This window comes from Eretmochelys imbricata, chromosome 7 (assembly GCF_965152235.1).
Source record: "Eretmochelys imbricata isolate rEreImb1 chromosome 7, rEreImb1.hap1, whole genome shotgun sequence".
In the NCBI taxonomy this organism is placed as follows: Eukaryota; Metazoa; Chordata; order Testudines; family Cheloniidae; genus Eretmochelys; species Eretmochelys imbricata.
In genome coordinates this window covers 122,769,289-122,797,166 of record NC_135578.1, presented here as the reverse complement: position 1 = coordinate 122,797,166, position 27,878 = coordinate 122,769,289, and the positions used below count along the sequence as shown (strand labels likewise).

Genomic DNA, 27,878 nt, shown 5'->3' with positions numbered 1-27,878 from the left:
GGCGTCCCATGGATTTACAGTGTGGCATTATGCTATTTTCTCTCTTACTAGCTATCCTTTTCCTAATGGTTCCCAGCATTCCCTTTGCTTGTTTGACTGCTGCTGCCCATTGAGTGGATGTTTTCAGAGAACTCCCAGACCTCTTGCCTGAGTGGTAACAACTAATTTAGACCCCATCATTGTATATGTACAGTCGGGATGATGTTGTCCAACCTGCATCACTTTGCACTTATCAACATTGAATTTCATCTGCCATTTTGTGGCCCAGTCACCCAGGTTTGTGAGATCCCTTTGTAGCTCTTCGCAGTCTTTCTGGGACTTAACTATCTGGAGTAGTCTCCTATCATCTGCAAACTTTGCCACCTTTTCCTGGATCGCTTAGGAGACCTGAGTTCTGTTCCGGGCTCTACCGCTGGATGACCTTGGCTAGGCAACTCTGTGTCCTTAATTCTTTTATAAAATTGTGGCTAAATATTGTTTATGTGCCTTCATAAGATCTTCATGAGATCTTCAGAGGAAAAGGCACTGTAGAGATGCAAAGTCTACGTATACTAGGATCATTCGGTCACTGAAAGCCTCTCGGTTTCCCAATCCCTTGGCTTTACCATACTTTTTGTTTTCAAACTTCTTCCCAGGGTAACACGTTTTATCAGCCCCAGTAACGTGCCTTGTTCTTAAACCCGCCAGGAGATCCACGGAATTAGGCCCACATCCTGCTCCATCGCAGGGAACGATCGTTTTAACCCTGGCTTCACTGGGAGCAAGATTAAGCCCTCCAAGTCCTGGGTAGGCGCCTGGTGTCATGAGACACGGCCAGGAAAGTTGGGATCCCGGGCCAGGGGGTGGGGAAGAAATAATCTGTAAGCAGGGAACTAAAAAGAGGACGGGTCCTTGCTTGTTTTCTTTGCAGATCTAAGAGGAGGGATCTGGGGGTTATTTATGGAGGGGGGTTGCAAAGGGATTTTTTTTTTTGTAAGGTGAACTCTGTGGAGAGGAAGGTAACCACAGAAGAAGTAAAAGGCCCCTGGCTCGGATCCTGGCATCTGTACCGGAGGAAAATCCCACTGGAGAAAACCCGAGGTTGGGGTTGCTGAGTCAGGCAGCGCCAGGACCTGTAGTGTGCCAGGCTGCACGCGCGCACCCCAGCGCCCCACGCTACCCCCACACACAAACACACAAACACACAAACACACACCCCCGTGCACACACCTGCGCGTGCAGTGGGGTATTAGCCAACATGCCAGCTGGAGCCAAGCCAGGCTGCCTATGGGGAAGCCGGATCAGGCTGAACTTCAGCACCCTTGTCACCGGGTTGGACTAGCCAGTCACAAGACCAGGGAAAGAGCCACCCTGGGAGCAGCTCCAAAGATCGCCGCCTCGAAAAGCCAATCGCTCGGCCCCGGCCACCCAGCCTTTGTCTAGCCAGCCCGGGGTCATGAGCGAGATCAGGGGGAGGTTTTCACTCCTGAACCCTGCCTAGGCAGCCCGAGAGCTTAATCCACGCTGCGCGCAGATAGATTTAAGCCTCAGAGGCGAGGCCAAGGGGTTTCAAACCTGTCGTTGGGGTTGTCTCAGAGACAAGCGCAGGTAAATACCAAGGACCCGAGAGATTTCAGAGGATTCGGTCAGTCAGTCATTAATAATTATTGTTGTTATTCTCAGGGCTTGATATAAAGGGGATATGGGGACCACCCAATATTTTAGCTTTATTTAAAAAAATGTCCTATGGCGTAAAAATATATCTGGGGGGGGGGTTGTTTCTATGTGCACATGAGAGAAAGGGGGGAAGATGTGAAAACGGGCATGAATGTCCCATATGATGACCCCCTCGCTCTTTAAGTTTATTTGAAGGATGATTTCCTGTGTACAAACGTCTGTGAGAGAGAGAAGGCACAACCGAAAGTGGTTCAGGGATCCAGTGAAAAACAAAGAGTTTCAGGAATCTGGTTTAGCAACATTTAAAGTTCTGTCCTCGTCTCTTTTCTGTAATTATACCTCTGGCACCCCCCAGCTGAGTTCTCTATAAAGTCGGATCTCGCCATAAAATGCCACTTTGGAAAATAATGCACAGGGAAGGAGAGGAGTAAAGTCGCTAATTGGTTCAAATCTGTTGAAATCACGAAGTGAAGCGAAGCAACTCAACCTCCCAGCAAGGCAAAGAAGCCCAGAGATTTAGAATCAATGTAATCCCCCCCCACCCCGATCGCCTCGCAGTGTTTGATATGATGAATAACCCAATATAGGCCTTTAAAAATAGGTCACCACATAAAGAGACTCCCAGAGAGCAATAAAAGACGGGGAGAGGGGCGCTTTAAGAAGAGAAGCCATTTGCCTCTTTTGTGTTTGTTTGGCGCGTGCGTCAAGGTGAAGAGAACAAGCCACAGGGCAGGATCCTGTGGCTGCAGGACCGTCGCTTTCAGGGGAGTTACACCAGAGGCGACTCACGTCTCCGGTACAGAGGTGGAGGAGTGGGGAGGTGGGGGGTAAACAGGCAAACAAACCAGTGCCTCAAGCCGATTCCACTTCCCTGGCTTTTCTTGGGACCAGAGCAGGTCTTATAAGAGCCGATCAATATTTGCTACTGGGATCAAACTCCGCTTTCAGAAAAGCAGCATAAATTACAGGGTGTTTATATGGGGGGGGGGCATTGCTGAGATGTATTGAATTTTAGCTTCAGGGACATGAAGTTTTAGGGACAGATCATAATTTTTGTTAAGGGGGCATTAGCCATGGGGATGATATATTCCCTCTAGCTGGTGTCTTCGGACTTCAGCTCGAAAAATCAAATGTCAACAAAAAAAATCACTTGTGAGAATGGCTGACACAGCATCCAAATATATCAAAAATTCCAGGCGGACGATGCAAAACCAAATAGCAAATTGCTGGTAAATATAATGGATTAATCCTGCAAAAGAAACCCCTCTTAGTTAACCCCAATTAACTAACTATACTGGGAAACGCTCCTGCTTCTACAGGACCGCCGCTCCTGTGTTTACAAACAAAGGGCCTTGAAAAGGTTTGATTAAAATTCACCAACACCTCCTCCCACTTTCCTGTTCCTAAACTGTGCTCAGTCAGATCGATTCTTTGTTTTCAAATTTAAAAGGCTGAATGTGTGGGGGTTTTTGGTGGCATTTCTTCGTTACAGGGAGGTTGATTTGGTCTTGTGCAGAAAGAAAAATGAATTATTCATTATTATCAATAATAAAAATAGTAACGGCATCTGTAACGTGTTGATTTGCTTTATCGCGCAAATTAATAATAATAAAATAATAATAATAATAACCTAGGCAATCAAAAGTGATTTCTCTTCCTCCACTGATTTATAAGCCAGGGAAAAAAACAGATTGAAACCTACCATATCCGGTTGGCTTCCTGCTGACCTTTTTGGCAACTAACTAGTCCCCTTCACTCAGGGAGCCCTTAAGAAGAGACAAATATACATAAATATGTGCACACGCCCTGGTCTTGGGACCCAGCACGAAGAAACAACAATAATTCAGTTAGGCTTTTGAGTAAAGAAGAAGAAGAAGGGGGGGGGGGAGAACCACGGTGACAGGAGCATCTGGAGTTTTTAAGGGAGATGAAATATGTCCCTGACGCTGTTTGGTGGCCCTTTGCTCTTGAATTATAGCAGAAAAGGATTTAGCCAGCGCTAAGGGGGAGCTGTGCATTCCCCCCCTCTCTCGAGCTCCCCTGTCCTCTAGGTATTACAAGGAATGATATATACTCCTCAAGCTTCTCCACAACAGCAGGGCACCAGCACCCCGTCGGGCAGTCACTTCGAGAATCCGAGAAGAAAACTGACCCAATTAAGCCACAAAAATATGGGAGGTGAGCCGCCGGGATAGGAACCTCCGGAATATTATTTTCTACATTATAAACTACTAGCGAGAGACGGAGTTCGCCATATTGCTATTAGGAGGGACAAAATACACACACACACACAAATACGTAAAAAAAAAACCCAGTCGATATTTCAAACCAGAGCTCAGGTTTTCTTTACATACGGCCCCCACCCCAACTCCACACGCTTGTATAAAAGCAGCAGCCAAGCACAAGGCTTCTTCCCCGTCTCTGCAGCATGAATAAGTAAATGCAGGGATGTTTCAACGAATTGCACACACAACATGGTTTATGAAATATGGAACAAAAAATACGCAGAAAGGTTTTTAGATGAATTTGCTACCTTACCTGGCAACAGGATCTTCCCTTCTTTCCCTGATTACAAACAACATGGATCTGGGTTTGTTTTTAAAACTAATAATCATCAAAAGTAAAGAAAAAAGAGAAGCGAAGGACTCTGGGGTGGGGGTGGGGGATACTGGTGAGTTTGGGGTTTAGGGGGGGATTATTTTTTCACCATACTGTATTATCCTGATGCAATAAAGCCTGGGTGTAATGTAATTTAAAAATATATATATGTCCAAACAAATCGTGGGGCCAGACTATGACAAGTGCATTCAGCATTATAATTCAACTGGGCTCCACCTCCAAACCGCCTCCTAATTAATGGGGCTCCCAACTTGCAAAAGCCTGCATTGGACAGAGAGAGAGCGCGCGCGAGCGAGCGAGCAAGAGGGAGCGGGCGAAAAGTGTCACTGCAGATAATTGATTACCTCCCAATCAACAATAACTTGTTAGCAATAGTCAATTACCCCGGCTCGCTTCGTCTCTCTCCCCCTCGTCCCCGGCTTAGGGGCCGTTTGCTCTCCCCCCTCTCCAAAGTCTCTTTGCTTGGGGGGGAGGGAAGGGAAAGTGGAGCGATTTGGGGTGTATCTTAAAATAGCAGCCGGGAAGAGGAAATCTGGGACAGGAGTGCAGCAGTGTCCCCTCTCTCCGTGTCAGGACTGCAGGGATCCCTTCCCAGTCTCTCCTCCTCACCTTGCAAACTGAGGCTGCTCCGGGAAGAAGACCTGTTTCTCCGCCGCTGGAGTCCGCGGTGGTGGTTTGAACTTTCTTGCCTCCCCCCCCCCCCCTTTTCCCTTCCACTTCTGCCGCCGCCGCTCGCCTTGTGATTTTTGTTTCCTTCGCTGGCGGGTGCAAATACAGATCGCTGCCGCGGCTCCGCACCAGACCCCAAAACAAAAGGCAAGGGGCGGGTGGGGTGGGGGGGCGAGAGAGCGAGAAACAATTTCCAGCCCAAGTCAAGCATGACTTCCAAAGAAGAAGCCAAGGCTTCCTCGGTGGAGGAGAGAAGAAGGAGCCCCCTGGATCAGCTGCCCCCTCCTGCCAATTCCAACAAGCCTCTGACCCCCTTCAGCATAGAGGACATTCTGAACAAGCCGGCCGTCAGGCGAAGTTACACGATCTGCGGGACAGCCCATCTCCTCTCCAGCGCCGACAAGCACCCGCCAGCCGGCCTGCCTCTCTCCAGCCGGGCGCTCCTCTCCCAAACCTCCCCGCTCTGTGCCCTGGAGGAACTGGCCAGCAAAACCTTCAAAGGGCTGGAAGTCAGTGTCCTGCAGGCAGCTGAAGGTAAGATCCGTGGTTGCTGTTGTGGTTGTTTTTTAACACACTCCCGCCCCCCACCCCCTTCCTTTCTCGGTGTGGTTGCGTTTGTGGAGAGCATCAGTGGAGAACTTCACCTGCCTGAGATGGAGACCAACCTAGAGGTTCTCTGCTTAGCAGGGAACGAGAGGGATTTGCGGAAGATCGCAGGCGAAACCAGCTGGCTGGCCCTTAAGACCTCACCTTTTGATTTCATTTCTGTATAGAGTGTTTCCCTCCCTCCCCCACCGTCTCCTTCCAGAAATGGGTCTAAAGTTGCCTTCCAGTGAAAATCCGGGCAACACAAATCAGTTGTTAGTCCTTTGTTTTATTCTCTTCTCCCCACAAATTATCCACGATTTATTGTTGTTACAGATGGGGGGACAGGGGGAAATTGGGCCTAATTCCTTCTCTTTTATTTGAGGGGGGGAATTGTTGGCTCTGCTGCGTTGAATTAGGACTCACAGAGCTCGGAGTTTGGGATACGTTCCCAACACACCTAAGGAGAGGTGGTCAGAGGTGAAAATCCAAAGGACTTGTCCGTTGCATCCCAAAATACCCCCTCCACACACACACACTTTAATTGGGTTTGGATTCACCTTTGAGTTGCTTAACGCTGCTTCCATCCGGTGATTTATTTATTGTTGTCCGCTTCCAACTTATTGGAAGGAGAGGGCAGGGGGTTCTCTGTGTGTGACTGAACAGAAAAATATTCTAACTATTTGCAGGAAGGGATGGGATGACTATTTTTGGCCAGAGACAAACTCCCAAGAAAAGGAGGAAGTCTAGAACCGCCTTTACAAACCACCAGATCTACGAACTGGAAAAGAGGTTTTTGTATCAGAAATACCTCTCCCCAGCCGACCGAGACCAAATCGCCCAGCAGCTGGGGCTGACCAACGCCCAGGTGATCACCTGGTTTCAGAACCGCAGAGCCAAACTCAAAAGAGACCTGGAGGAGATGAAAGCAGATGTGGAATCTGCCAAGAAACTGGGGCCCAACGCCCAGGTGGATATTGTTAGCATTTCAGAGCTGGAGCAGAATTCGGAAGGGAGGGGAAAATCGCGTTCCCTTTCTCCAACTCTAACCAAACATGGACTGGAGACCGCCAGCCACCTTCAGCTGTCTCCTGAATCCCCTCTCACAGACCAACCCAACAGCAGTAAGGAGTGCTCAGAGGATGAAGATGATGTGGAAATTGACGTTGATGACTGAATTGTGGTGGTGGTGATGGTGGTGGTGGGTATATTTCCCACACACACACACACACACTCACACCTGTTTTCTCTCTTTTCTTCTTCTTCTTCTTCTCCTCCAAAACAAAAACAAACCCAGACATTGACAGCCACACAACCCCACACTCAAGGGGTGGACCTGTGAAACTGTGAGCGAAGCCTGCCCAACAGTATTCTCGAACTATGAACTCTGGTGACAGACACTCAGCGTTGTTTGCAACGAAATAAGGCAGTTTCTTTTCAATAAAAGCAATAAGCAATAGGAAAAAATAATAATTTAAAATAGAGTCAATATCCCATGCCTGTCACATCAGGTAGTTTTCATCTTTGGAATGGTGCAATTATGGATGGCTTCTGTATAAATATTTAAACATATATATTGGATTTTCTTTCTTTTTTCGAGGGTATGATTTAAAAAAACCCTGTATCAATTGGTTTCGTTTGTAAAGGAAAGCATAACCTAGCAAGATATACACCACTTCAAACAGATGTTTTGTTAGGCAGTTATTTTAAACGACTTCCCAAAAATGAACCAGTTTATAGGAGATTTAAGTTAGGCTAAAATTAGCCATTTTTTCCTTTCCTTGCATGTTTCAGATGTGCACGAAATATTTTTTTTCTTTTTTACAAAAAAACATTCTTTTAAAATCTTGGGAAGGAGGGGATGGGTAATACTGTCAGTTTAAAATATGTACCACCCCCTCCCCACCGCGCCCTCAGAGCATAGATATTTGTATCCAATGCAATTTCTGCCTCATTTTACCAAGGAAAAGCTATTTTTACCATTTTCTGCTATTGTTGTGCTTTTATTAAAAAGCTACCTTTCGTATTTTTATATGAAGGTGGTTACAAAAAGAAAATCCTAGAATTATTTTTTACTCTTTTTAGAATTTTTGCATGCTACAAAAAGAAAGAGGACAAATCCCAAGATCAAGACATTTAAAGAGGACGCTATACATTTAAAAAAAAAAGGACAGATTTCAAAATGGTTTTGTTTGAATTGTAAAAATTTTCAAAGGCCTGCTATTTAAGTTACAACAGGGACAATGTCGCTTTATTTCCTGTCTCTTAGAATTGTACAGATCGCTCTTTTTCCGATACAATAAAATCTTTACCATTTTAATAGACTTTTAACGTTATTCTTTGTGAACTAAATATGCTTCTAATATCTTTTATTCGCCTGAGATTACAAAATACGGCTCCACAAAGGAATTGCCACATCCCCTCTCTACCCTTCAATTCATATTTCCATTTAAAATCGTTTCCGCTACAGTAGCTGTGTCTATTTTGGGGTGGACGAACAAAAACTAAGGAATGTATTTGGTTTTTTAATGTAAGACAAGGTACGGTAGAGAGACATCAACTGATGAATCATCTAGGAGTTGCGGTTTTCTTTCTCAAGAGAAAACCCATAGAAAGAAATTAAAACAAAGGGTCTGCGTATATCTATACACAGTGATATATGAAAGATCTGGATAGTGTATATAGAATGTATATTCTACAGTATTGAATTTCAGTATTCAAGTAATGTCTCTCTCTCTCTCTGTGTGTGTATATATATATATATAATGATACACACGTGTAGAATTTTTGAGATCTACAACGAGTTTTCTAGCTCTAAATTACAGAGGAAATATCCAACTGAAAAATACAAAGCGAAAATGACAGAAATCTCCTGTTTCCACTAAAGATCGTAACATGGACAAACACCATGGTGGCTGATATTTTTTCTCTTCCCCCTGCAGCCTTGCAAATATATTAACGTTTTCAGGTAGCACCCCTGCTTCCCCCACGGCCCCCCAAAAAGATGATGGTGGATGATTTTTAATTTACAAGTTCCCTTTTTAATTTTTTCACCTAAAAAAAATATCCTGCTAAATTTGTTCCCCCACTAGCGTGTCCTGCCTTTTCACCCCGGCAATGTGCGTTTGCCTATTCTTTACAAAATTTATGTGAGAAAGACAAATCTGGTAGATAGTGGCAGAGTCCGAAAGGACAAGGCTCCAAATCAGACCGGATGGGTTTGCGGGCAGGGGGCGGGGGCTTGGGCCAGTTTCTCCGAGGCGAAATAAATCTTTCTCCTCTTTGAAAATGGATGGGGTTGTAATTTTTAGCGTAAAGCATGAAAACTGGGGACAAATGAGCCCTCTTCTCTGAACTGACAAGTGACAATGGCGCGTGTACAGCCTCCCGCGGCTCGCAATGCTGAAACAAGCATGCCCCTCCGCCGCAGAAAGGACCCGAAAGCTTGGAGACCATATGGGTTTTGAATTTTCTTCACAATTTCCAGACAATTTGATGGATTAGGTTAACCCTCCCTCCCACAATAATGGGAGCAGAGCTGTTCCCCCTTCATCGGGGCATCTGCGCCCTTCCATGTGGCTTCTATTCTTTCCCCCTTTCTCTCTTGGCATTTGGAACAAGTCTATGAATTACAATGAAATCCACTTTCTTTAGTATTATTTCGGAGAGCACTTGTCTCTCGCCCCCCCTTCCACCCCCCAATTTTTTTTTTTTTGCAAGTGATATGTTTGACTTCTGTCCAGATATCTCACAAAGCCTTCAATCTTGTTCTTAAGTGTTTTTATGCTAAGCAGGCAAATCGTAAATGCTGAGAAACTGTGACATTTATGTAGATATCTAGTTAAAGGGCTTTATTTGTTTTCTTTATCTGTTCTCTCTTTTTTTTCCCACTCTCCCTCCCCCTCCCCCCCCCCGCCCCTTATGCTTTTATTCTTTTGTCTTGGAATGGATTTAATGAGGCTGCAAGCACGACAATATACCCAAGATATAAAATAAAACGGGGGGGGGGGATTGGAGGTGGGGGGAAGGCTAGGGCCTGGAGTTAATTTGGATTTCTGATCTATTGACTTCAGCGGGCAAACACAAGAGCTCGCTGGAGAAAGGGCCGCGACGAGCCCAGAGAAGTTTACCACACGTGGCTAAAGCAGATGAGTAAAAAATAATACCCTGCTTCCTAAAATTTGCAGCGTGGTAATTCGGCTGGCTCGCCGCCCCAGCGCAGGGGGTGTTTTATTTACTCCCTTTGCAAGCTTAGAAACAAAAGAAGATTAAACAAAGAGACTCGGATGGTAACCCGCACTTTTCACTCCTGTTTTTCTCAATGGTCACTTCCCTACATTGGCTGGTATGCCGCCTTCTAGAAACGGATTTTCCTCTCCCTCGGTTTTTAGACGCTTCTGGGTTCGAGCCCGATTTCTTTTTCAGAGAGGAGATGGGATGGGAGCCTGCCCCGCGGCCCCGCTAGGCAGGCGATGAAATGATTTCAGGTTTTTAGTTTGGACTGATCTGTCAACGGGCTGAGCTGTCCCCCCTCGGCCCCCCAAAAGAAACCCGCCAAAGTCCAAAGGGACACATTCGTTCTTCACGTGCCCCTGGTTTCCGGAAGCAAATGGCATTTTGTACAGAGAGCTGCCTTAATGTGCAAAGCCGGTGAGGTAGATTTTAGGGGGCCAGACCGGGAGCGGTGTGCGTGGGGGCTGGGGGACGACCTCAAGGAATTCAAGGCCCAAAACTTCAGACGAGATCAGGCTCCCCGCTGAGCACAAAGCGGGTGACTCTTATGTCCCTTCAAAATAACTCATAATCTCGATTTCTTTCACATCTCCAGCGCTCCGCTTTTTCCGTTCAGGGAAGTTTGCCGGGGCCAGCCCGGGGTTTACTAGCCTGGCTGCTAATGGAGAAACTTACACGGCTGACGACAGAGGAATGTTTGCAAACCCTTCGCTGCAGCTTCCTCTTGCTCCCTTGCACACTTGAGCAGGGCAAACAAAAGCGAAATCTTTGGTTTTGGGGCTGGGGAGGGAGTAGAGGCCAGGGAGATACAAAACTGTCATAATTTATCCAGGGGTTGAGCCATAAAACTCAGAGCCCCGGTTTTTCTTTCTTTCAAGGGGAAAAAAAAATAACAACTGGCATTTGCAAAAGTGTTTTTGTTTTGCTTTTTTTTTTCTTAGGGGTGGGTCACTTTTAGATATGAACAGGACGAAGTAAAAGGAATCGAGGAGTGTGTGGCATTCCTAGCCTGGGGGGCGGGGGGACCTCGGTGTTTAACAAGCTTTACCCCCCTTCTCTTTGCATCGGACCTCGGCAGCGCTGCGCGCAAGTGTTTGGCGGTTTGCGGAGTGTCCCTGGTTATGATTTTTAATTGTTAGGATTATTGATGGCCGGCCTCCTGTACATCCCGACCTGCGATGCGCGGCGGCGGGCGGGGGGTGCGCTCAGCCAGCGCGCCTTGGCGGTGTGTGTCGGTTTGTGCTTGTAGGATCTGCTAGATTAGGTTGCGGGTCCGTGTTGGGACCCGGTGTTTAGCCATCGGAATAGGTGCTGTGGGCTTGCCAGGAGCAGGTGCGCGCAAAGTGTGATTACTCTTCGGCTTTAGAGGCGCCGGCTCCTCCTGGGGTGACGGCTCTGGGGCGAGCGGGGGCCTCGGGAGTCCACGTCTCCAAATGTGAAAACAAAAGGACACCCCATCTTCCTGGCTCTCCGTCCAGCCCTCCGCCCCTACCCCTAAATCCCCGCCGATCTCTCTCGAGCGGGCCCCACCCCCAGCCCTGTACCTGGAGGTCAGATGTATTTTTTAAATGATTTCCCCCTTGGAATCCATATTTTTAACAGCCGGGGCTGACATCCTGCAGGGCTGTTTAACTCCCCCCGCCTCGCCTCTTAGCCCCAAACCTGAGATTGTTCTGTTGGGGGCTGGGGCTGCTGGCGGCTGGGTTTGCACCAGGTTGGGCTGGAGATCCATATTCGATCTTGTTCACTGAACAAAGGGCTCCCAGACGAAGAATAAAGCCCCCTTCTGAATTATCCAATAGGGCTAAAGCAGGTTGAGTCAGTGAAATTCAGTTCCTTATTTTATGAGGTGTCAGGGTTGATGTCAAACGTGGCTGCGATAACTAATACTGCAGTCTGAGGGACCAGAACGTGGTAATTAATCCCAAAGACTTAAGTGTATTTTAGTTCAGGAGAAAAAAAATCACTAATTCAATCGTCCGGAAAATTGAAGTTTGATGCATGAGTCCCTGCTGAAAGGGAAGGCTTTTTCTTTTTGATTCTGGGGTTGGGGTAGGAGCCGCAGCTTTCCCTGCACTCCCCTGATTACACTTGGTGTAGTCTTCAACCCCCCCCCCCCCAAGGCATCCTCAAATACCGGTGCGCCCACAACCACAGAGCCAGAAGCGCAAATACATACACACACCTCTGCACCCCTGCCTCCACTGCTAGGCGTACACAACGCCATGCCCTCCAGAGCCTCCCTCTCTCGCACAACACGCCTACACTCCAGTTCACACACAACGTAGCCGCGCAAAGAACTGCCCGCACACCAGTGCGCGCGCACTGGCAGCAAAAGCGAGCACGTCCACACCCCTCTTCCTGCAAAACACAGACACCCCCCACCACACACACACACATACAGACACATCCTCGTTAGCCACGGTCCCTACACACCACGACACACACGAGCAGTCAGGCACACACTTCACACATATGCAACACACTCTCTACTATACACCCGCTGTCTATACACCCCACATCTTCATATATCATTGCACTTCTACACCATCGCACCTACACACGCAGGATCACAAAAGGAAACACACACACAGAGACACACACACACACTAATTCGCCACTTCCCTTTGATAGTTACATAATCCCGACCCTCTGACCCCCTCTCTAACGGCTGATGTGTGTAAACAGATGCCCAGGTTCCACGGAATAACCTTTTACATCTGTTTAAACACATCAAACGTATCATTTTTTATATTTAAATATTTTGCATGCTTGCTGTTGCTATTTGTGAAGCAAGAACAAGAGTAGACTGAAGGGGAATCGGATTACCCGGAGGGTTCCTTAATCCCTTCCTTCTCCATTCTTTGATAGAGGGGGTTGCTTGTGACTTGGGCATGGTTTGCGGGTGTGTGTCCTGTAAAGAGAGCAAATTTGGACCCACTGAAATTCACAGGGCAGGTAAATGACGTTTTGTTCCACCTGCATTTCAACTACCCCGGCTCTTTATTTACACAGGCTGGAGGTGACATGTGTGCTGGGCAGGGGAAAGTGGAACTGGAGGTGTCAGCTACGCTCCTGCCTGCATTTTGCCCTGCGTACATGACAGTCACCATTTCAATCTAGGCTCTAGCATGTGGGCTTTTGATTGTTCCTGGGGCTGTGGATATGTAGGTATGCCAACTCCTGGGACTCGTGTGTGTGTGTGTGTGTTAATCTACCGAGCATTAGAGACATACTCAAAAGGCCACAATTCACAGATCTGTTGATCTGTTTGCTGCCAGGCTGCTTCCAGATCGGTTCCTACCGTCTACTCCATAGATTCCCCGGAAATGTGTGGCTCTGGTGTATCCCAGCTAAACTGGGTGTGGGCTCCCAGCATGATCCGCCTCCGTCCACGCTGCGCAAAGGCGAGGTCGTCAGACCACGCGGAACGGAGGGGGGGATTCTCTCTCCCCTCTATGGGGGGTAGGGGGGCGGGGGCTGAAGAAGTGTGTGATCTTTATCAATACATCTCAAATCCTTGGCAAGAAACCAAGAGCATCCCGTGTGGGCTCAGCCGATGACTGCCATCTCCCTCCAGAATGTGTTGAAAGACCATGGCACAGATTCCACCACGTGGAAATCGACCGTCACCCCTCACAACCGGCTCCGCACGGAACAGCGCCCTGGACTCTCCGTTTGGGGCACCACGGCCAATCCACGTGGTGTCCATCAGCGCGCAAGGGCACGGATCCAACTTCCATTGACTTCCCCTGGCCCTGAGGCCCCATCTAGTCTTTATTTTTCATTGTATCTTATTTTATTTTGGTCTTTGCGCAGCTGTTGAGACGCCGCGCGGCGCGCAGTCAGCCCCGCAGTTTGTGGTGGTCGAGAAACCTCGCGGCGCAAAATATCTCCGCAGGCAAGGAGAAATTGGAACGGGGTGCGTATGTGGGGCCGGGAGAGGGAACACAGCTTATTGTAGAAAGGAAATACGAGCACTGGGATGCAGGGGGACTGGGTTAGAATCGGGTTATGCGCAAAATTCAAAGAGAATCGGCGTCTCCAGCAGCAGGCGTCTGATAAGGTGCAGAAAGCACTTTCCAGCAAGGTGATCTCCATGGGATGTAAACTGGGGGTGGGTGGGGGGAGAGAATGGACCAGGGCAATATCATTCGGAGGAAATCAAACCTGAACCATGTGGTTTTAACATTCCCGGTGTCTGTGTTCTCAGTGGGGTTCTGTTTGTGACTGTCCCTCGCGTTGGCTTGCAGGCTCACCCCCCTGAAACGTTAAAAACACAGAGATTCCCTCCGGGCTCCCACAGCCCCTTTCAGGAAAGCCAGAAACGTCTAGATAGCTGCACGTGCGTTCCTTTATTGCTTCGAATGCAAATTTGCATAGTTTGTCCTCTTCTCCCCCTTCCCCCCCCCCCCACAGGACTCCATTCATGGTTTAAGGGTGGGGGCTTCTGCACACCGCGAGGGAACCTCGTCCAAAGGCGAATGGAGGAACCACATTGGTGGGCAGTTCCAGACTCACAACCCTTCTCCCCTCTTGTTGAGGTCACGCCATTCTTTTCTTAGGTGGAATCCCCCGGAAAGGACTGGTCATAATGACACACGCGGATACAAATCACCCGCCCCCACAAGAAAGGGCATTTCCTTCTCAACAGCGGGAAAGCGGAGGCGAACCCGTCGAAACAGACCAGCCCTGTTGGCCTCCCAGTAAAAATGCGGTCGAATCCAGGGTAATAAGACCCCTGTGAGGGGCGATGTAGAGAGAGTTCTGTACCTGCTAGGTTTAAATCCCAGCCCTACAACATACCTGCAAGAAAGCGACCCACACAATTAAGTCAAAACAAACTGGCTGAAGCTGGAGTCTCTAAGGTTTGGGGGCTGGAATCCCGCAGTGCAGAAGATTATGGGTGACGGGGGACTATGTTTCAAAGGATCCTGAGAGACACAAGCCATCTTCCGTATCCTCAGTAACCCATCTCAGTACAACGCCTGGATATTTTGGTAGCTGGACAAAGCCAGCTCTTAAACTGCCGCCCCTCTCTTAGCAAGGACTCAGGATCCCGCCCTCTATTTTTGTTGCGTGTGACAGGTACCATTGGCATTATACATTCATCTCCCCTGCCCTGAAGAGTTTACAGCCTGAAGAGACCAGACAGAGTGAGGAAGGGTTATAATCTTCTCTTTACACAGCGGGAACTAAGGCAGAGAGATACACGCCCGAGGTCCCCCCGGGGCCGGTAGCAAAACCAGGAATCGAACCTAGAACTCCCCACGCTCAGGCGATTGCCTGTCCCATAAACCCACCCACCCTAAGCAGGTGTGGTCAGGGGAGGGGATTCCTAAAAGGGATCGTTTTGCTTTGTTTTCACCGCCTGATTATAACCCAAACAGCAGGATGGGACCCTGCTCCCATCCAAGGCCACAGCAAAAGTCCTCATGGATGTCCATGGCACAGGGTAGTGAATTCTTGCCTCTCATCTGTGAGATCTTGTATTTATTCTCCCAGCGATAGCAAGGAGAATCAGCTGGTTTTCTTTTTTCATGTCCAAACCTCCCGGACTCTCTCTCCCTCACCGCTCCCCCCCTCCACCCATAAGTCAATATATGAGATGAAAAGAGATTCGAACATGGAAAAGGGTCCCACGACTTCCACACACACACCCCAGCAATGTGCAGGTTTTGGGAACCATCTGTTAATTTACTAAGACATAGTTCACCAGCCTGGCTTCCCTCAGGGCCTGAAGTCAATAGAAAAAGACTCCCAGGGTATGTCTACACTATATAGTAAACCCTTGCTCAGACCTAAGCCCACCCCATCCCACTCCCATCCATACACAAAAGCCCTCTGACACCTGCCAGAGTTCTCTGGGAGTTGTCCCTAATATATCCCACAAGGAGTGAGTTGATAAGAGGTAGTCAACTGATCTGTCTGCACTCCGTGTCTATACTCTATAGATTTGCTTGGCGAGACATAAAGGACTTTTCTCATTGTCCCACTGAAATCAATGGGAATTTTTCCTAACTGGTCCTAAACCTTTAGAAGAGTGAGGGCCACCTCAAGCATCCCCTGGACTCCCCCCCCCAGATTCCCCCATATCCCAGACCTCGTGTCTGAATGCGCTGAGAACTACGGAGTCCATCTGTTGTTTCTTGTCTTTATGATTTGCATTAGTGACACTAATAATGCCCAGCTCTTCGCTAGCATGTAGATCTCCCCTTCAACCTTGGGCTCTATCGTCACCCAGCTGCGTGTTGTAATAAAGAATAGTTTGCTATGTATATTTCATAGGACGGTGTCAAGAGCAGGCAAAACATAACCGGTCTCTGTCCTGGTGGCGGAGCTAAGAGGGCTGGGCTCGAGAGTTAAGTATTAAAAAAATAACACTTGTGGTAAGATCAGCTTTTCTAGACCCATGGGGAGTGAGTGGAAAGGTTTCTTCCATTGCTGGATCCAGCCCAGACGTGTCTCCTGTCCCCAGGCACAAAGTAAAGGGGATTTGGGGCGGGGGGAGTCCTGGGCTCCCTATTAATCTCAGCACTCTAGACTCTCATCCCTCATTTCACTGGTTGCTCAAGGTGAAGCCAGAACGTCAACATAATGTACTACCCACCTTCCCTTTCTATCAATACCTAGTAATCAGCCAATCGATTCCAGTCGGGCTGTGAGCACAGATGAAAGAAAGGTGGGGAGGTTGGCGTCTGGAAAGGGTCTAAAGGAGATCTCAGCTGGAATCACGAGGATACAGCTAAACCCTCTACATGTATAACTTTGCTATCGATCGATGGATCTAGGATGTGTATGTATCTGTAGATATAGATCAGATAGATAGTGCGCATGTGTACATAATGTATAACTAGATATAAAGATCTATCTGTGGATAGATATTACGAGAACACGGTTATATATAGGCGAGAGAGAGAGAGAGAGATCTATACCTCGTATTAAGGATCTAGATGAAGAGGTAATAGATCCGATAACCTGGTCACTTTCACCCCAACCATGGGACATACTTGGAAATGCTACTTTAAGACTAAGAGATGAACACACAGGCAAGGCACTTGTGAGCTTGGTCAGTGTTAAATCAGACCCACTTTGGGAGGGGAAGGAATTAGAAAGAGGCAGAAAAAAATAATTGCATATTTAATTAGATGCTTTGCCAAACGAGGTTTGTTGGAGAGCAGTTTCTCTGGATCATATTGGAAACGATCTGAGCTTCAAGATGCTGGATTGTATCACACACACACATACACACAATTCACTGTGTGCTGGAGTCGTTATCATTTTTGTTAACTTTTTATCGACTGTTTGCTAGATGGCATGTCACTAAAGTGTATGATTTGAGATGAAAAATTAGACAGATTAACCCGAGGGGAGAGGCTGATTGATTACTAAATAGGATCAATTTGAAAGTTTTAGTCATAACGTTTCTGTAGAGCCCCTTAATACTTCAAACTTCAATTTTACGGGCTATTGAACTAAGCATGTTCCTGACAAAATTGATATATGTATTAATTTGCTTTAACTGTTGATTAATTACTCTCCACTGAAAGAATTATATGGAGCTGTTTGCCTCAGATTTGCATATTAATCAAATTCTAGTTGATAATTCAGTTGGTGCAATGGGTTTTAGCAAGGGAGGGGGGCTGATGTGGGGGAGGGGGGCTGATGTGGGGCAGGGCTTGCACAGAGAGATAAATATAAAGCTAAGCTCTGCTTCCGAGTCCAGGGTTTTTTGTTTCCCCCCCCCCCCATGCCGACTCTCCACCACCCACCCCCTTTGCCCCCTTAGTGCTTAGCTGCCAGTTTAGTGCATTAAAATCAAAGATGCAGAACGCGTTACCCTGGCTATTTGGTGAAAACAGAAATTGCCTGTCCGGTTTTTATGATGTTCTCAGCCTGCGCTGGCTTCACTTTAATGTGGCCTGTCAAAATGCCTGGGATTTAAAGGGGAAACAGCACAATTTAGCGCTGGGTAATTAATGACAAACGGCCTGGGTGGTTGGAATTGTAGCAACGCCTCGGGTGTGCCCGCCCCTGCGTGTTACCGGGGGGCTTTTGGGGCTAGCCGCTCCCTTTTGCCCGCTCCCGCCGGAGAGTCCGGTGCCTCGTGTGTCTCTAAAGGAATCTGTTTCTTTGCAGCTGCGAGGGAGAGAGGTCGACACACTTGGCGTTCCCAGCGGGCGAGCAAATTCGCAGTAACCTGACATTAACCGGAGAGGATCCGGTTTGCAAGGAGCCGAGAACGGGCTAAGGAGCTGGGGAGTGGTCTCCGGGTTTTCTCTTGCAAGGGTGCCAGCCCCGACCTCGCTTCCCCAAGTGATTGCAATGCCGCAGTCTGGAGTGGACCTGCTCTTCCCAGCCCCGCTCCTTACCTGGGAATAGGCTAAAAGCGGCGGCGCCGCAGAAACTGAGAAGCAAAATATTTTCCTTTCAACTACCTGATGGATAGAAAAAATATATATCCAAAGTTATTTCGAATCCAGCTCTCCTTCTCCATGTCTGTCTAGCGAAGCTGTCTGTCCTTTTATCTGCTCTGCGCACCCATCCATCCCTTCCCATCTGCCTTGTGTTTCTGGCTATGCCATTGTGCAAGCCGGCCCTGGCTTTTGAAAAACACACCCACGAAATGCTTTTTCTGAAGTGTGTGAGAGTCTAACTGTATAAACTTTTTTTCAGATATCTGGATTCAAAGGGTAACAGTGTAATTAAAACCAGATAATTAATGAGACAATATTCCTACAGCTTACATCTTTAATGAACAAAACCCTTCAGGGCCAACGTGCTCTTCCAGGCTCATTAAAGAGAATAAAGTTGTGGGGCTTATGTACTTCCCAGTGTGTTAATAATAAACCAGCAGTGTGTGCTTTAAAAGACCATGCTAGCTAATGCTTCCCCTCTACCTGCAAAAAGCCTCTCAGAGCCTTCTGCAGTGGCTTAAATATTTTAAATGCAAAGTAGGGCAACCAGGATATTCATAGCGCCCCCCCCCCATAAGAGTTTTGGGAAGGGCGATCCATGAGCTTCCAGGCGATTGAAACCAGTCTAAAAACCCTAAGCAGCTGGTGTCATTTGTAGCTGCGTCTTGCAAACTTTCTGGAACGCATCTTTGTTCTCCTTGATGCATTTTTTAAAAGGAGCTAAACTTTCTTTTCTGTCTCTCTCCCTCTTCCTCTGCTTTTCCCCCTTGGTGCGGCTTAGCTTCCGGAACACACAGGGCCCTTGGTTTATTTCCAAATATATTTATGAAAGGAACAGCCCTCGGTTTAGGGATCAGAAAATACAGCCTGTCTCTGCTGGGTTGTTCTGTACGTTTAGCCTCCTTGTTTCCCACCAGCCAGCCATTGCCAGGGGAAGCTCCCAGGGTAATATTTCCTTTTTAGTGCGTTGCAAGCTTCTAACTCAAATTGTTATTGCTCCACATCTTTGAAGTTTACTTAGCACAAGGCCTGGCTCACGTGAGCTGTTTGCAAGCGCCGAAGGAGGCGAAGGGGCCATGCCTTCAGCTATGCTGTGCGAATGTGGAGGAATAGGGGCTTTTAGGGATGAGTTATACGGCAATCAGCGGAGTAAATCTGCATGCAGAAAGGATGCTAATTAGTCTTAATAGTCTACCAATATGCCCCAAGACTGGAGACACAACAACGTAAATCTACTATCGATAAATATTTTTAATTGTTAAATTTACTGGGAAAGAAAGTTTATTTTCCTTTGCCAGCGCGTGTGATGTCACGAAGCCAGACTGCAGACAGTGCAACGAACAAACAAGCAAGTGCTAAAGGTAGAAGTAAGGACACCTTGCGCAATCCCAAATGAACTGGGGGGGACGGGAGGATACCCCCCCACACACGCGCACACCCCTTCCCTCGCCATCCCCAGGCTTCTCCAAATCCTGCTAGACACGCGGTGATCTCCCAGTTAGATTGTGCTTGGTGAAATTAGTGATGTATCACGTTAATTACCAGTGTGATCTTAAAATGGTTGCAGGCTCAAGGAAAATTAATGGAAATCCAAATTCTAATTATGTGGCTGTTGTTAAAGAGTTGCACTAAATACCCAGGCAGGGAAATTGGATGATCGCATGGAAATATGCTACCTTGCCGGCTGCAAATGGGGCGCTGGTTCTTGCATCGTGAAAACTGCCAAAGGCACGAGCAAGGAGGCTGTCGTAGGGGGATCTTTTGGGGGCGTACAGCAAAAAAATCGCACCTGGGACAGAGCTAACAGCCCTAAAAGAAATTTCCAAGAGCCATTAATTTTTAAGACCCAATGATACAAGACAAAGCGAAAGCCCATCTAAGAGTAGGAATTAAGACTGGAATGGACACATGGAAGAGAGCCTGGCATGGGGGCGGGGCCTATCAACGTCACGTGTCGAGGCCAGTCGCTATATTTGATTTCTTCCCCTGCCAGGGCTTAGATTTCCCCCCCCCCCCCCGCCGCCCCAATTGTGAGTTAAAGGAAGTAGCCGCCAACTTGAAGCCTAATTACATATGAAGCAGCGTCACTGTTTTTACCAGGGGTCTTCTGTTTCCCCTGGACAGGAGATCTGGTCATGCATCACTAAACCAGCCCGCCCGCCGGTGCCTGGGGACTGCTGGGCGAACGAAGGCTGATGCGAAGAGACGTTGAAGAGAGAACTGAGCATTAGATAGTTTCCCGTTTGCGGGAGGGGGAGGGAGAAGGAAACCCAGAATGTGCGAGGAGCATCTTCGTTCTGATTATCATCATTATTTGGAAACCGCGTTTCTTTCATCCAGGAAAGATACTGACGCCCAGGAGGAAGAGTCGCCAACTGCAAGGTTACAATACCGTGCTTGTGGGCTCCTAATGATACTTTGCATTTGGGGACATCATTCATGCAAGTCTCAGGACACCCCTGTGAGTTTAAGGCAGTATTCCCCCCATCTTATAGATGGGGAAACCGAGGCACAAGCAAGGTCATCTCCAAGGTCAGACAATTCTGTGGCAGACAGAAGTAAAAGCCACGTCTCCTGATTCTTGTAATTCACTTTAGACTCAAGACTGTCTTGCCCTTTGGCTGTCTTGACTCTCTACTGGGTCAGGAATTAGGAACTCTTCAGACATATGGAGCAGGTGTGGTTCCATTTACATTCAGTCTGAAGGCAGGTGCATGTTGTGTGTACAAAACAATAAATCAGATTCTCACCCCAAATCACCAAGCGATTGGAAACGAGGAAGTTTTTTGAAGATTCGAGGACTCGGGGCTGAAAGCAAGGTGAAATTAACCACGAGACGTATAAGTCGCAATTCACTTTCTATCCTCTTCTTGCTATCGTCATTGGCGCTCTTACCTGCGTCACACACTCTTTCAGAAGTCGGATGCACATTCAAGAGGAAACGCTGCACCCGAAAGGACAATTTCAAAACATCCCTGATGCTGCAGATTCCAACCCAGAACCCCTGAAATGATTATCTTCAGCCCTGAACAAGCGGGAAGTTCTGGAGTACAGTCTGTACATTGACAGATCCAGAGCTGGGTGTCCATGTGATTCTGTTAGTGGTAGATGGATCATAGATACAGGGAGCACGCCCATACATCACTGAGTTCAACATGGAAACCCTTGCAAAACAGACACACAAGACTCCACCCTTGGAAAAGACAGAGTCCAGCTCCAGCCAGATATGAATCATTTTTCGTTGCATGCTTTAAAGGAACTACTAGTGATATGCAAGGCTGTCACTGCAAACTACATTTATGGATTTGCAAGTCATTTCCATAAATCAGAGGCATAGGGTCTACCAGAAGAGCAAAGCTTAGCCATTCTCAGAGAATATGATGGAGCTCTCCCGGAACATATAATGAAGTGTTCCAGGGGCTGCCGTTATTTTTCTGCTTGTTAAGGAATTTTCTCTTTTAGCTTTTCCAGTTTGATTTTAAATTAAAATGTCGCCAAGAGATATTTTACTGGTGATCACCCTTATGATAAATTTATGCCTCAATAATTACTTTTCACAGGATATCGATCCCCTCTGGCAAGCGGCTTCTTACCTTCGCTCCCAACTCTCTCCCATTCTTTCCGCAGGAGGCAGAAGACTCTGAATTTGGGGTCGAGCGGGATGGGGGGGAAGATGTCACCAGGCAGGCTTTTTGACAGTAAAGAAATAAAAATAATAAAAACATCAGACAGGTGTCCTGCAAAAGCTAAACGAGAACTGAAAAGACTAAAACGATTTAATTTCCTGGTGGATAAAAGACCCTGAAGTATATATCTAGCCATGTGGTTTGTCTGGATAGAAGAACAGATAACAAGGGCACAGATAGATAAAATGATAGATAACGATCTCTGTATTCGTAGCAGCTAGATCTCCGTATACATTAGAGACAGATGGTTAGATTTTGCTACGTAGCTAGAACGCTCCCTCTCTCTAATATGGAGATAGAGATCTCTGTATATTAAATATAGGCATATACTTGTCAGATTGACATTACTAGGATACATTTCGGTATATATTAGAGATAGGTGGCTGGAATTATCTACATAGATTCTCTCTTTCATGTTATATAGCGATATAGATCTCTCTGTATTAGATCAATCTCACAGATATATACCTGTATTTACTATAGATCTCTCTCTAACCTCTATATAATACAGAGAGAGGTCTAGTTAGCTAAGCAGAGAAATCTAGCCATTTATCTCTAATATATACACCTACATGTATCATATTTATGTTGTATCTCAGAGGTACACACATAGAACATAAATATGACACTTTATATAAGCGATAGGTGGCTAGATCTGGCCGCCTACAGAACTAGGTAGAGCTCGCTCTCGGTATTGGCTATAGGTTATGTGTATCTAGGTTATAGAGAGGTACCGCTCAGTCTTATATAGAGATTTCTGTGTGGATTGGAGACAGCTAGATATCGCCACGGAGCTCTCTCTCCCTCGGCTACAGGTCCAGATAATGGACATGTGCAGAGATTTCTCGACATGACAGATCTCAGTCCGTGAGATGATGTACATATGACAGATCGGACAGATGCTTTTGATCTCCGCCTTTTCCAAGCTTCGCCCTCCCATCCTTCCCGAGACGTGTGACGGCGTTTTTAAAGCAATGATTACAGAGTCTGGGGGGTCGGGGGAAGGGGGGGAAGGAGGGTTGTTTAGAAAGGCAGGATCCGTTTAAAATAAAGCCAGATCAACTTTCCCAGAGAGTCTTTTGCTTCAGCATTTGTCACGGAACCTGCGTCTTAGTCAGATTTCCCAGCGCCGCCTTGTGATGTGATGGATGGGAGACGCCGATTGGTATGACACTCACAGAGACTGTGAAGTGTGTAACATCATACACGGGGGGGCGGGGATCGTCCAATGTATTCCTTGGATGTCCCCCTCCTCCAATGACCTGCGTTTTTAAAAAAACGACCTAACACTCTGCTACCGTGAGTGTGGGAAGGGTTGTGTCTAGACTGGAACTCCTCTTCTCCCGATTTCTCCAGCTCCGGATGGAGCAAACCGTGGTAATGTAAACACGATGGGGACGAGCGGGAAGAAAGCTTCCAGAAGCTGGGACTGAAGCCCCTTTTTGGGCTGAGAACGACCCGCTGGTTTAAAATAATGAAGTGTCTCTCACCTGTCCCCCCGGTGAAGAGGAATGGAACAGGAATTGGGATACAATTATTATAGAGTGTATAGGTGGTGGGGAATTTAAAGACCCCTTTTTCTTTTGTCATGCTGGGAAATCAAAGGCCGTGCTGTTCAGGAGTCTCTCTGGACTCTGGTAATACAGCATCAGCTGTCTGCAGCTTGCATAAGGTCTAATTTATAACTCACCAATAACTTCCTTCTCACCGCCTTGCTGATTCATGGGGAGCTGGGAGCAGAAGGATGGATTTGTGAGAGATGGCTTCTCTCCACAGTTTACCAGGTACACTGCAGCCCCATAGAGGCCTGATTTACCGCTGGGGGGTGTGGGGGTGGTACTCGCTCTCTGGCACAGACTAGGGAGGCCTCTTGCGGCAGGGAAGCCATCTCCAGGCATTGGGATTCTGGGTCCACCTTGCAGGCTGCCCTCAGACCTCCCACCGAAGAGATTTCAAATCCATACGGTGGATCAACTCCGCCCCGGCCCGTGTGTCCCCAAATACTGGAGCTTCTGTTCCCCAGCCGTTTCCCTTCCAGGCTGCAGTTCCTTCCAGGCATGCATTCAAGAGATCCAGTGACTTTATGAGATACAAGGTGAGCAAACCACTCCCAGCGGGGCGTCTGCCAACCTGAGTCAATTTAATGGAGCAATTCCATGTGCTGACTAGGAGGCTGGCAGTGGAAATGGGGGGAGGGGGGGAAGGAGCTTTTTTTCCCCCACATCCCCAGCGGGGTTCACAATGCCAGAGAGACTCAGCTGCACCCCCACCCCGTCCCCTCGTTCCCACACCCCTTGGGAACAGCCCCCCACTCCGGGTTGTGGAACCCGGCTGTGCAGAGCAGAGCACCCTTGGATCTGAAACCTCTTCTCCCAGGAACGGTAACACATACTGCCCTGCCCAGCCTCTGTGGAGCCCGCTGGGGAGTTCTCTCCTGGTCCTCGTGTTCTCCGTGTGATGGAAACCTCCAGTTATTTTGTCCCAGGGACCAACAAACCGCATCTGGTAGCTCGTATTGCCCAGAATGCACATAGTCTTCCTATGGGCCTCTGAACAGGAGTGTGGCGCCACCTAGTGGAAATCTGGGGACCGGACGGATATAGTGAAGGATGAAGACACAACATAAGATAGAGAGAGGGAGGGTGTGTATGGGGACAGACATGCAGTAACTTTTTCTAATAATTCAAACCATGGCTTTTCAGTACTCATCTACCCTCCCTTGCAAGGCTTCCGTTTTGCTTCCTTACATACATTGTTATAACTCCCAGTATTATTAGCTTACAAGCCAGTTGCAGAAAACAGGCCCAGCAGAGACCAACCAAAGGCAGAGGGTGTGTGAAACTTGTAGGAAATTATGATTTGCTCGCAGCACTCAGTGATGCGGAGGTGCTGAGTCGAGATACTGTGGTTGCATCACTTCTCTTTGGGTAAAAAATCGATGATTATTGCAATGAAGTTTTGTGCAGGACAGAGAATTTAACAAATTCATTTCTGATCTCACCTCTCCTGTTGACAAACTAAGATCCCTTTTTCTCTCTAGCCTATTTATGCTCAACCACCCCCACAACACACCCTGCAAGATCCAGGGGTCCTACACATGTGCCTATCACAACACCTGGTGTACCTCATCCAGGGCACTAAATTCACCACCAGCAACCATTCAGGTGAAACCAGACAATCACTACACTCTCAAATGAACTCACACAGAAAAATGATAAAAGTCCAAACCCCCACATCACCGGTGGGCGAACACTTTTCACAAAGCGATCGCTCTGTCTCTGACCTCTCAGTCCTCACCCTCAAAGGGAAACTGCACAACGCCTTCAAACGATGAACTTGGGCTCTTACAGTCATAATTCTGCTAGACACTAAAAATCAGAGAGAAAAGGTACACCGTGTACGCGCGAAAGCTGGTCTCTCTCACCAACAGAAACTGGTCCATTACAAGATATTACCTCTCCCACTTCCTCTCTCTCATATCCTGGGACCAACACAGCTACAACAACACTGTATATTTGCAAAGCTGTCTTTCCTAGTCTTCCTTTTACACTTATTAGCTGGCACTCCCTCTCCACACTCAAATTTGTCTCATTCTTCCAAGCCCTGTTATGTATTATTATTCTTAGCAGAGCTGCTAACGATGCCTGTAGTTAAGGGCGTCTTATCCTTCCCATTATAAGACTCTTTTAAAAGTTGCTTATAACTTTTCAAACATTAACCATTCGGGCTGAGCTTTTCCATGCCAGGTGTCTACCTCCGGCAGAATTCCTTGGGGAAATTCTCAGCTAAAATGGGTCAGACATTTCTGAGAATGAGATTAGAGAAACATACATTGTTTTTGCCCATGTTCAAAATGATCAAAACCATTTAAGGGAAACTCTTAAACCTTTATATGTTGGAGGGGGGACCTGACATTTGGCAGAGGGATGGCATGATTCCTTTTACCATCCCCCAGAAAAGCCACACACATCTGACCACGTTCTTTGCCTCTGAAACACTGCAGCCCACATATGCTAAGAAGAATTTTTTCTAGAGTTTGGCAGCTTTAAATTGCCTGAAGATTCCACTGGCACTGAACATGTTCCATCCCAGGCCTGCAGGGGCTGAGCAGGACTATCCTTGAAATTGCTCTTCCTGGTGGCTGGGAGTTGAAATGGCAACAGAAACCAGAGCTGAGAGCAGGGAGACAGTCTATCCTGTTTCAGAGTAGCAGCCGTGTTAGTCTGTATCAGCAAAAAGAAAAGGAGGACTTGTGGCACCTTAGAGACTAACAAATTTATTTGAGCAGAAGCTTTCGTGAGCTACAGCTCACTTCATCGGATGCATGCAGTGGAAAATACAGTAGGAAGATTTTATATACACAGAGAACATGAAACAATGGGTGTTACCATCACATTGTAACGAGAGTGATCACTTAAGGTGAGCTACTACCAGCAGGAGAGGGAAAAAAGACCTTTTGTAGTGATAATCAAGATGGGTCATTTCCAGCAGTTGACAAGAACGCTGTGAGGAACAGTGGGGGGGGGGGGAGCGGAATAAACATGGGGAAATAGTTTTACTTTGTGTAATGACCCATCCGCTCCCAGTCTCTATTCAAGCCTAAGTTAATTGTATCCAGTTTGCAAATTAATTCCAATTCAGCAGTTTCTCGCTGGAGTCTGGATTTGAAGTTTTTCTGTTGTAATATCGCAACTTTCATGTCTGTAATCGTGTGACCAGAGAGATTGAAGTGTTCTCCGACTGGTTTGTGAATGTTATAATTCTTGACATCTGATTTGTGTCCATTTATTCTTTTACGTAGAGACTGTCCAGTTTGACCAATGTACATGGCAGAGGGGCATTGCTGGCACATGATGGCATAGATCACATTGGTGGATGTGCAGGTGAACGAGCCTCTGATCATGTGGCTGATGTGATTAGGCCCTGTGATGGTGTCCCCTGAATAGATATGTGGGCACAGTTGGCAACGGGCTTTGTTGCAAGGATAGGTTCCTGGGTTAGTGGTTCTGTTGTGTGGTTGCTGGTGAGTATTTGCTTCAGGTTGGGGGGCTGTCTGTAGGCAAGGACTGGCCTGTCTCCCAAGATTTGTGAGAGTGATGGGTCGTCCTTCAGGATGGGTTGTAGATCCTTGATGATGCGCTGGAGAGGTTTTAGTTGGGGGCTGAAGGTGATGGCTAGTGGCGTTCTGTTATTATTCCGTGTTCTCAGTGCCCCATGCAGAAAGGAGAAAGTAGCCACAACCTGACTTGAGTGCAGAGGGATGAGGAAGGAGGCAGCGACAAGAGCAGGAGTGGAGGGGTCCCAAGCAGAGGAGGGAGAAAGGATCAGAGCGGAGGGTGAGAAGAGTCAGGGAGCCTGGGGTGGTGGTGGGGGATATACGAGCAAAGAGGGCCAGAGACAGGCCACAGGGGGCACCAGAACCTGGACTTGAACTCACAACTCCTGCATCTTAACATTCCTCTGCTGCCCGCAAACAGCTGTGAACCCCGCCCAGCAAAGCGTGCATTGCATTCCCCCCTTTAGTGGCTAGTTCACCTAGAGATAACAACCTTCTACCACGACCAGGTATTCCATTAGCTCAAGCAGCAGAGGTCTGTGCAGCGGGCCTAAAGGTGCTGTCCCTGCTGCTGGCCCCCGTGCAGGGCCGGCGCCAGGCACCAGCGTTCCAAGCAGGTCCTTGGGGCGCCAGTTAGAAAGGGGCGGCAGTGTTTCTGCTGTGGAGGCAATTCAGTGGCAGCTTCTCCCTTTTGCTATCCTGCTTGGGGCGGCCAAACCTGTAGAGCCGGCCCTGCCCCCGTGGGGGTCAATAGGGTTCCACATGATCATTTCTCTGCTTTTTGAGTTTGCTTTTTTCCCCCCAAAAGTAGGAAAGTACCCACAAAAACCTCTGTCAAAGGAACATGAAGGCGGCAAGGCGCTCAGAAGTAAGGAAATGCCAGAATCTGTGCATTGATTTCAACGGGGGCAAGACTGAGCCGCGCACGGAGGGGGAGCACTTTGGTGGAAAAGGGAA

The 27,878-nt window shown here is 47.6% G+C and overlaps 1 protein-coding gene across 1 annotated transcript; it reads left to right on the top strand.

The window, feature by feature from the left end:
- Positions 1-5,153: 5,153 nt before the first annotated feature.
- On the top strand, positions 5,154-6,706 carry LBX1 (ladybird homeobox 1). The gene is made up of 2 exons (XM_077822661.1): positions 5,154-5,478; positions 6,219-6,706. The coding sequence occupies exons 1-2, from the start codon at positions 5,154-5,156 to the stop codon at positions 6,704-6,706; spliced, it is 813 nt and encodes a 270-aa protein (XP_077678787.1).
- The last annotated feature ends 21,172 nt before the right edge of the window (positions 6,707-27,878 follow it).

Bases quoted from the DNA above. Each gene is read 5' to 3' on its own strand.
- LBX1 (XM_077822661.1), top strand. From the start codon at position 5,154: ATGACTTCCAAAGAAGAAGCCAAGGCTTCCTCGGTGGAGGAGAGAAGA. The intron at 5,479-6,218 runs GTAAGATCCGTG...AACTATTTGCAG, and splicing joins TGTCCTGCAGGCAGCTGAAG to GAAGGGATGGGATGACTATT.